This window comes from Carettochelys insculpta, chromosome 4 (assembly GCF_033958435.1).
Source record: "Carettochelys insculpta isolate YL-2023 chromosome 4, ASM3395843v1, whole genome shotgun sequence".
Lineage (NCBI taxonomy): Eukaryota > Metazoa > Chordata > Testudines > Carettochelyidae > Carettochelys > Carettochelys insculpta.
In genome coordinates this window covers 132,288,397-132,298,963 of record NC_134140.1, presented here as the reverse complement: position 1 = coordinate 132,298,963, position 10,567 = coordinate 132,288,397, and the positions used below count along the sequence as shown (strand labels likewise).

Below are 10,567 nucleotides of genomic sequence, written 5' to 3'. Positions count from 1 at the left end.
TAAGAGCAGACTATATCATCTTTCTAACATATATGGCCCCTTTTCATCTCAAGAGATGGTGGTTAGCAGCGGCAGTGAGGATCTGTGGGCAGTGTTTGAGTCTGCAGCTTCTCTCGTGGCTTATCCATCCATTATCAGAGCTGCACAGTCAATTGCAATAACTGCATGTCAATCTATTTCTGAATTCTTGAGTCTGAGAGTGTTTCCTTCTAAGACTAAGTTCTTTTGCGTGGCTTGCACATATACTATTGAAGGATGATGTGCCCTGTTGTAACAATAATTGCCAGGTATTTTAATCTGATGATGTATATTCCCAGGATTTTGGATCGAAACTGAACTTTTTCATGGCATTATTGCACGTATCTTTGAATCTTAAGTGTTGGTCTTCCTCTTGCTCTCAACCCACATGACAGTTCAGCAAACAGGATTTCGTTGGGAAAATGTTCGTCACCCATTCGTCTCACGACCAAGCCATCCTAGTCTTTTGCTTTTGAGGGTCACTATGAGGCTGGGTATGCCAGATTTTGACAGGACATCTATATTTGAAACTTTATCGTGCCGCGTATCAGAGAGGTGACCGAGTTAGTCTGTATCTTCAAAAACAACAAGAAGTCGCATGGCACCTTACAGACTAACAGATATTTTGGAGCATAAGCTTTCCTGGTCAAAGATCCGATGAAGCAGGTCCTTCCCCACAAAACCTTACGCTCCAAAATATCTGTTAGTCTATAAGGTGCCACAGGACTTCTTGCAGTTTTATCTTGCCAGTTCATACCCATAGTTCTACAACAGCAACAAAGGGTCCTGTGGCACCTTGTAGACTAACAGAAAAGTTTTGAGCATGAGCTTTCGTGAGCACAGACTCACTTCATCAGATGCTGGTCTCCAGCATCTGATGAAGTGAGTCTGTGCTCACGAAAGCTCATGCTCAAAACTTTTGTTAGTCTACAAGGTGCCACAGGACCCTTCGTTGCCGTTACAGATCCCGACTAACACCGCTACCCCTCCGATACTTGACATAGTTCTACAGAGGCAGTGAAGGTGGAAGCTGTTCCGTTACTTCTCCTGGTTTGATTAGGTGGGTCTACGCCTCAGAACCATCGCCGGGGATACTCAATACACATGCCCGGCAGAGTCCTATCTTTGTTTTCACGGTCAGCTTTATAATCTCTCCCGGATGGTGCCCGCAGCCAGCGCAGGCGCGCGCGCTATGAGCTGAGCGCTGGGGCAGCACCCTGGAGAGAGGCAGGTGCCCCCGAGCCGACCTGCACACCGCCTACAACCGCGGCACCTGTCTACTGGTGGCGCATCACCCACACATGCTCTGGCGCCGATAACAAGCTGTATTCGGCCGGCGGCGCGACGGCGAACGGGACGGGGAGAGCAGCGCAGGCGGAAGTGGGGGGCGTCGCCTCAGGCAAGGGGCGGGCGGAGCTGTTTGGGGCCTGAGGCGCGAGCGGGGCGGAGGGAAGGAGCAGCGCGCACGCCCAGGCCGGAAGTGGCCGGAAGGCTCATGATGGCAGAGGCCGAGACGGCCCCGTTCAGTCACGTGACCGCGTCTCTCCCCCCTCCTGCGAGCCGCAGGAGACCTTCCGCGCAGGCGCTACGCGGTGAGGTCACGCGCACCGCGCATTGTGACGCAGGAAGCGTAAACAAAGTGGTGCCTTGTGGGAGGGGGATTGTCTCGCGCAGGAAGTAGCCTCCATCTTAGGGGCCGTCCTGCCAGGCGTTCTGCAGCTGGCTCCGGCCCGGCCCGCGGCGCCTCCGCCCTCCGCGCCCGGACTCTCAGGCCCCCCGCTCCGCGCCCAGTGCCCCCCCGCGCCCGCGTTGTGAGCAGAGTGCCGCGCGGCCGGGCCGTGGCGGGAGGCGGCGGGATGGCGGCGGACAGCCGGGAGGAGCAAGGTAGCGGGCCGCACGGCGGGGGGAAGCCAGCTCCGCGTGAGGCGGCGCCCCTTGTGGGAAGGGGGGAAGGGGGGGTCGGCTGGCATGTGGGGGGTCTGGGTAGGGAGGGGCTTGGGGAGGCTGGTTGTGGGGCTCCCGGGCGGGGTCAGGTGGGGTGTGGGGGAGCTACCTGAGGAGGGTTTGGGGGTCAGCTGGGGCATGAGGAGGTGGCCTCGGATGGGAGGGTTCCCGGGGGTTCGGCTGAGGTGTTCGGAGGGCTGGCTGCGGGGGCAGCTCAGCTGGGATGTAGCGATGCTCTTTGGCTTTTACGAGAACAAACGTCGCGGAGTTTTGAAAGGGAAACAGTGATGGTTTTCTAAAGTGTCCTTCCCCCAGTCACAGGGGAGAGGGAACTGGGTGTACCTCCCTCGGCGGGTCGGTTAGGCACGTTTAACGTAGCTCTGAATGCCCCCCTTTTAGAGATCCGTGATGAAGTGAGTCTGTGCTCACGAAAGCTCACGATCAAAACTTTTCTTAGTCTATAAGGTGCCGCAAGACCCTTCGTTGCTGTTACAGATCCAGACTAACACGGCTACCCCTCCAATTCTTCACTCTAGTGAGGCTTCTCTGCAGAGATTCCAGCATAGCAGCCACGGATAGTGTTAGCCCCTTCCATATAGCTACCTAAAGAGGGCTTCTTACCCTTATAAAGTGTGTACGTTTTCCTGAGATGATATTCAACATCATAAGGGCTCTAGATTGGAATTACCGAAAGGAAAATGGTGGAAACATCATTAGGGTTTATGGCATTTGAGATCACCAAACCCATGGTAGTCCAGCAGTCCTTGGAATTCTTGTAGCAGCAGTTCCTTTCCAACAGCAAACCTCTTAGTAATATCCTCCTGTTATGTATAAAAATGAGTCTTTTTAATGTAATGAGGGCTGACAGTTTGTGAACCTGCCAGGCACAGGGCTGACACCTCGTGATCAGGTACTACATTCATGACGCAAGTTTGAGAACCTACAATGTACTTTCAAGTCTCATATCACAGACAACCAGTAGAGCCTACATAGTTAAAACTAATCTCCAAAGTTAATCCAAAGTATTATCTTGCTTAGATTGGACTACTTTCACTGTTCCCAGCCAAAGTACTGGTTGAATCTCTCTAATTCAGAGCAAGTATCAAAGGGGTAGCCGTGTTATTCTGTATCTGCAAAAACACAAGAACTCCTATGGCACCTTAGTGACTAACAAAAATATGTTAATGTCTGAGGTGCCACAGGAGTTCTCCTTGTTCTAACCTGGAACTCTCTCATCCTGCAAACTCTGTAATCTGGTATGAGTTTAGTTAGCTGGCTGTCCAATTATGGATGTGGCCAAATTTCCCACAATCCAAGAAAAGCCACGAGTCTTGGCTCTCAGTGTTATGTGCTGTTATTTAGCTCCAATTTATCCTTAAATGTCTAAGAGCCAAGTAAGCAGTGGAAGTGTTAGTAATGTGTTAGGAAAATATTGACCTCCTGTCATCCAGCAAGTTCTTTTGTCAGGCATCACTCAGTTCTCAAGGGCGCTGGATGAGAGCTTTTCAACCTGTAGTACAGTAGACCCTCAGAGTTATGAACAGTTTTGCAATGGAGGTGATTCGTACCTTTGAAGTATGCTTAACAATGAACAAAACATTCTGGTTGCTCTTTTAGAAATTTACAAATGAATATTGACTTAATACAGCCTTCTTTACTGTGCAGGAAAAAATGCTGTTTTGAACCATATTAATTCAAATGAAATAAGCAGAGTTTCTTTTTCCCTCAAATCTGTTTTTGAATTTCCCTGTTTTCCTGAATATTTAATGCAGTACTGTACAGTAAACCCTAACCCTCAAACTGCACTCACTACCCCCATGTGCAGCTCTAGCTCACCATCTACCAGCCCTGGTTCAAACCCTGCCCCCCTTCTGGCTCACACGCACCCCTGTGTCTGCATGGCTCTGACTCGACTCCTCCTCCGCAGCCCTAGCCAGCCCCAGGCTTAACCCCACCCCATCCTCCTCCCATGGTCCCAATCCACCGCCAGGCTTAAGCCTCCCCAACTGCCCCCCACCCCAGGACTTGCCTTTCCGCTGCTTTCCTGGCTGCCGACCATGCGTTCCGCCAGGGAAAACGCCATCCCAACTTACACGAAATTTGACTTATGCAAGGGTGCATGGGAATGCAATCATTGTGTAACTTGAGGTGCTACTGTACTGTATATATATATATTTTTTTTTTGTTTGTTTCTGCTGCTGCCTGATTTCATGCATCTGGTTCTAAGGCTGCACTACTGCAAAAAGTTGACTTAGGCTACACTATTCCAGCTGTTTGCCTTAGATCACGTTTCTGCTGGATCTATGTCACAGGAGGTCTCCTGTCAGCTTCCCCTATTCTTTTCTTCAGGGTTGGGCTAGAGTAGAGTTGACTGCAGAGTGATCTGTGGTTGGTCTGGTGGTCGATTTAGCACCAGGGTGTCCAGTACGTTGGCTAATCACCACATATGGTGAACAGGACACGGCTTTGTGGCTAATACCTGCATACCTAACCCATAAGATGGGGACGGCCAACCTGCTGCTCTTACATCCTTTAAATACGGCTCCTTCTGAAAGAAGTGCATGGCAACTTTGAGTTGCTGGCATTGAATTAGAACTGGGGTTGGGAGAGATCTGGCTCTGGAAGAGGGCATTCAGTTAGGGTGAGAGCAGGGAGGCTGTGGGTGCCTGGCTCTGGGGGAGGGGCATTTATTTAGCTATCAATATTTTAATATTATTTAATAACAATTTATATGTGGCAAATAGAGAATGACGACAACAACCACAAGTATGGCAAACTTTGAATTCCTGTTGGATACTGCTGATTTAGCAGGTCAAATCTCAGAGCCTTGATTCACACTGTAGTGTATACATAGTCAACCACATACTTCATTTAGCCTGGTCCATACATAACCCTGGTGTCTTTGTATCTCTGGTGTTGTCCTACAAGGAGCATAAAGGGAGCAATCCTGTGTTTGGCAGAATAAGATGGGTTCTCTAACAGGCCTTCCCTAATTTCCTTGGTGGTGATGAAAGGATGAGCATGAGTACACATAATAATGAGCACAGCTATGTCTGCTTCTCTTCCTTTTGGAACCAATGCTGCAATGTGATTGTTTGTAGTACTCTGATAATGCTTACTGCCATATGCACATGTACTTGCTGATATGGTATATTTCATGTATGTTGCCAGATTAATATATTCCCTCAGTTTAGGTATCACAGAATCATAGAACACTAGGACTGGAAGGGAGCTTGAGAAGCCATCGAGTCCAGCCCCTTGCCCCAATGGCAGGACCAAGTACTGTCTAAACCATCCCTGATAGACATCTATCTAACCTGTTCTTAAATATCTCCAGCGATGGAGATTCCACAACCTCCCTTGGCAATTTATTCCACTGTTTGACCACCCTGACAGTTAGGAACTTTTTCCTAATGTCCAAACACAAGCTTTTGTAATTTCTCCGTAATATTTGCAAACCAAATGTTATACCAATTGTATGATAGTGCAAAGGAATGCTGATTAATTTCATTTTTTAATATTCAGTGCTGAGAGAAAAAAGCAAACTTTTTCCTGGTTTTAATACTCTGACATACAGTAAGGTCTCAGAGTATGCGAACTCAGAGTATGTGATCCTGTTCTTACGCGTCTGACCCCGATTCCTATAGTAAAACATGCACCGCGATTTCCAGTTGCTCTTAATTCACTCCTCCCACCCTGGCTCAACACACCCAGCTCTGCATGGCCCCGGCTCCGCTCACCATGGGTGCATAGCTCCTGCTCACCCCCCTCCTCCGGCCCTAGCTCACCACCCGTCAGGCGCAACTCCAGCTCCACTTCCCTGGTCCCGGTTCAACCCCCTGCCAGCTCACCACCTGTGCACGTTTCCACTCGCCACCCACGCCTGGCTCTAGCTCTGGCTTTGGCTTACCACCCCTCATGCATGGCTCCTGCTCACCCCCTGCCCCAGTTTAAACTGCCCGTGCTGGTTCAGACCTCGCACATGCGGCTCCAGTTCCATCCTCCCTCCCCTGTTTTAAGCCACATGCCTGCGGCTCCAGTTCAAGCCACCTGCCCCTGCCGGCTCCAGCTCAGCACCCCTCCCCACCCCCGGGTTCAATCTCCCTCCCAGTGAAGCACCCACACGTGGCTCTGGTTCAAGCCGCCTACTCCCGGTTAAACTTCCCTCCCAGTTAAACTGCCCGTGTGCAGTGCTGGTTCAGGCGCCTGCCCTGCGCGGCTCCGGTTCCACCCCCCACCCCCCGGTTCAGCCCAGATGCTAGCTCCCCACCCGCGCCCAGCTCTGGTTCCGGCTCAACCCCTTGCCCGCCCATGACCCGACTCACCATCTGAGCAGGACTCCAGCTCACCACCCCCGTGCACAGCTCTGGCTCAACATCACCCCCCTGCAGCCCTAATGCACCCCAGGCCTAGTGTTCTCCTCCCCCCCGCCCACCTCCCATGGCCCCTACCCACCGTGAGACTTAACCCTCCACAACTGCCCCCAACCCAGGACTTAACCTTTCTGCTGCTGCTTCCCCAGCTGCAGAACACGTGTTCTGCCAGGGAAAAGTCACCCTCCACTTGACGAAATCCGGGTTTATACGAGGGCACGCGGAACGGAACCCTCGCGTACTCTGAGACCGTACTGTACAGTTGGTACCATAGGTAAGGAGTCTTTCATTTTTTAAAATGTATTAGTTTAACCAGGTCTCTTATATGTAGAGGTATACTGTAACAATAGCCCAGATGTTTGTTTGTTTGTTTGCTCTGAAAACATGTCCACAAAAACCTATATTAAGAAATATTTTCATAACCAGAAGCATTTCATAGCAGATACAGTGCTTAGCAGAATTTTTATATGCAGATCCACTGGCCTTGGGAGGAGGTTTTTAATCTGGATTGTCTACTGGTTGAGCATAACAGATCTCCTGTGCTCAAAAGCAAGTCATAACCCTGGTCTAAATTACAGTTAGGTTAATGCAAGGCATTTTACAGCAACCTAAATCTGTAAGCACCTACACTAAAATATCACTTCTGATGCTGTGGCTTGCCTGCTGTGGACCTCCACTTCCATGAGGGGCATAGCGTTTAGATTGCTGGCATCAGAAGCCATCCTACAGTGCCCCCCGTGGGCTGTTAAATCAATGCAAGAGCTCCTGATGAGGACATGTACCACCGACATCAATCCCAGCATCAATCTCCAAGGTTAGGGGATAGCTCAATGGTTTGTAAACCCACGGTTGTGACTTCAGTCCTTGAGGGGGCTTTCAAATCCAGGGCAGGTTAGATTTAAAAAAAAACTGGCAGGGATGGTGATTGTCCTGCTGTGAGTACAGGGGAATGGACTCAGTGACCCCTTGAGGTCCCTTCCAGTTCTACGATATGATTCTAAATATGAAGTTCCATTTGGTTAACTTAAGTGGGGGGTTGTATTGTTTTCTTTAATACTCTTTCACTGATTTTTGTTCGTCGATAAAGTTGTATTTTTGAAGATAAACGCACATTTATTCACCACATGTACTGCAGAAGTTAAGCAGCACTTGAAGCACTTGCTACTTTTAAGTATGTAGCACTTGAAGCACTAAATTTGGTGGAAATTTAGGGAAAAAAGCCTCACTGTGTAAATATACAGGAAGCACTACATTATTCATAATCCAGTGAAAGTTTATGTATAAAGGTAGAGAACAGAATGATTTACTGGTTCATTGTAAGACAGGTGTATAAATGTACACAAGCATTACACAATTCTTAATAGGCCCCAGAATTTTCAGCCATTTTGTAGTTCAAGTTAACCAGAGATCTGTTTTGTGTCCTCTTTACCCTGGCAGCAGCAAATTTTTTCCCCTTTGCCTCACAGTTGTTATGCAGGACTCAACAAGCAGCTGTAACTATTGGGGTATTTCTCTCACAAGATTGGATCACTGTGAATAAACAGTGCCAGCAGCCTTCAGAGTCACAACTGTTTAGCACCTTCTGAGCTGGTACCTGAATTTTTCCTTGTTTCTGTCAAGGTGATAAGCTGTGTCACCAGAGTTACTGCTGGCATTTCAACTCCGCCAGTGGTAATACACCAGTCACAAAAGAATGTCGCTGATTTCAACTTTCTGAATAGTACTGTGTTCTTAAAGTTGCAAGTGTCATTCACTTTCTTTGACCAGCCCATGCTGATCTTCGTGAAGAATCCCAGGTGATCCACCAAGGCTTTCAGAACTAAAGAACAGCACCCCTTTCTGTTGGTGTACTCTGTGGCAAGGTGCCAGGATAAGGATAAGCATGTTATTTGTTCCGGCCAAATCACACTCGGTCTGAGTGAACCCAAATAACCAGACCCCTTCTGAGAGAGTCCAACAGGGCCTATGACAGTGCCATGGGTTGACTGATTTGTGGCCCTCCCAGAGCTAGCTAGGAAAGGTCCTGGCTGTTCTAGCTCCAGCCAGCAAATCACTCTGTTCGGGATAGACGGCTCTTTTTTACGTTAACCTTCTGGGCTCTGATAGCTATTGCCTGCAGTCTCTGGCTTCTCCCCACAGCTGTTTCAGACAGCTCACCTCTATTGCACTTTCCCTGGTAACAGAGTGTGGTAGGACCACAAGAGAGCCTCAAGGCATGGTACGTCCCATCTGAACAGTGTGCTAGGTAAATGGCAAGTTGCACACTAATATACCTACCTGTGTTATGTCACACTATGCACTGATGGAAACTCCCAGTGAGAGGATGCAGCACTGTCACATCTAGAGCCAAGTATGTACAGTTATGAGCAATGTAGTAACTGTGGCTGCTTTATACCAGTGTAGCTTGCATCCACTAAGCTTTGAAGTGCAACCATGGCCTTACTCTAGGAGTACTTGTGCAACCGGAAAGAAAATGTTAGAAACTCATAGCTTCACTCTATTCAGACAGCCTCCATTCTTGCTCAGGTCCTGGAGAATTTTCAGATGCGAAAAGCTGTATTCTGAATAGGGAAACTTCCAGGGTCTGTGACCCCAGGCTAATGGATTTCAAAACTGTGGCCAGAGCCTCATGTGGATCTGAATAGAAATCTTTCTTCTGTGGGTTTCAGTGCTTTGTTCTGCTCCTCTCCAGGTGTGTTTTGCATGTGTTCCGCTGAAGCACTTTCCCTTGGACAAAATCCGCACTCCTGCCTTTGCCCAGTCTCCTTGGCAGAGTTGTTTAATTTCTGTCATCTCCCTTTGCTGGTTCCCTTTGTCTGGGATAGTGTCTGTTCACATTCTTTGACAGCAATATGCAGCTCCTCTGGGTTGTGGACTGCAAGTCTCAATCCCTCTTTTTGGCAGAGGTCTTGTCACAGAAGTGAGCTGAACTTTGACCCTCAAAGGCTGTTGCTCTCACCTTGTGACACATGTTGGAATTTGTTAACACTTCAAGCTGAAGTTGAGGAGGAAACTGAAAAGCTATTAAATTTCATTGTATTTAATGCATTTGTAAATGTAATGACACTGTAAATTAACTTTTCTCTCAAACACTGTTCCAGAGAATTTTTTAATGGATTATTTTCAATAGTATAATATATATCTATATGATTTTCAGATGGTGAACTGAATGTTCTGGATGACATTTTGACTGACGCTCCGGACCAAGATGATGAGCTGTATAATCCTGATAGTGAACAAGATAAAAATGAGAAAAAGGGTATGTGGTTTTACTGTTCAGCTATCTGTTTAAAAAGGAGACAGCGAAATTTTACGGTGCAGGGAGAATTAAAACCTTCAGAGTGAGAATGTTCATAACCCAGGAAATGGAATCCCAAATTACTTTTGTGCAACTGAATTATAATGTAAACTCTGACCTTCCGGATAAAAATGTAAAAGTTCTTGTTATCAGAAGATCCCAGTGAATCTGGACCTGCTTAGCGAACTATGTATAGGAGTAAGAAAAAGGCAGTCCTGTTTTCCAGTCTTCTTTCCATTGGTAACTTATTTGGCCTCGTGCTGGTCACTTGAACTTTCAGCGTAAGTTTCCCCATCTCTCAAATATTAAAAAAAAACATGAACATGACAGAGAGGTTAAGGGCTAATAGGTTTAAAATACTATATTCTTGAAAGATTAGTTACTTTTAAGAGTGCTTTGGAACTGAAAGCTCATAGACATGACACAAACTTCGACAGTAAAGATATTTTTAAGGGAGAATATTATAAAATCTAAAAACCGGGAGTTTTCTAATTGGATATGTAAAACAACTTTTGAACTTGGGTTTCTATTGGTTTTTATTTAAGGATCAAAAAGAAAAAGTGACAGGATGGAAACTGCTGAAAGCAAACGACAGAAGCCTTCTGTGCATTCCTCAAGGCAAATGATGCCAAAAACACCTAGCTCCTCAGTTAGCAATAATAAAAGAATGGTGAGTACAAAAGGAAAGCCACTGTTGGAGTACAAGAATGAGGAATATCAGAGGTCTGATAGAAACAAGCGCCCAGATGATCGAAAGACCCGTATGTCAAGCGGCAGTTCAAGGGAACCATATAAAGGACAACTTGAAAACACTTGCATGAGGAAAAGAGATGTTGACAGACGGGCGAAGTCTTCCACACCAGATGGTTCTGAGGTAGTAAAAGTTATTGGAGCCTTAGAAATAAAACAATTGTTTGAGGCTTTTATAAGGTGC

At 47.4% G+C, this 10,567-nt stretch overlaps 1 protein-coding gene across 5 annotated transcripts in view; it reads left to right on the top strand.

The window, feature by feature from the left end:
* The first annotated feature begins 1,680 nt into the window (after window positions 1-1,680).
* The window catches only part of YTHDC1 (YTH N6-methyladenosine RNA binding protein C1), a 30,877-nt gene continuing 21,990 nt past the window's right edge, over window positions 1,681-10,567 (top strand). For 4 of the 5 annotated variants that reach the window (XM_074993890.1, XM_074993889.1, XM_074993888.1 and 1 more), the window contains exons 1-3: window positions 1,681-1,902; window positions 9,493-9,594; window positions 10,179-10,507. In XM_074993890.1, coding sequence (XP_074849991.1) covers window positions 1,875-1,902; window positions 9,493-9,594; window positions 10,179-10,507 — 459 coding nt within the window. In that variant the 5' untranslated portion in view covers window positions 1,681-1,874. The remainder of the gene's footprint in view (window positions 1,903-9,492; window positions 9,595-10,178; window positions 10,508-10,567) is intronic. The other variant, XM_074993891.1, reaches the window with a different exon arrangement.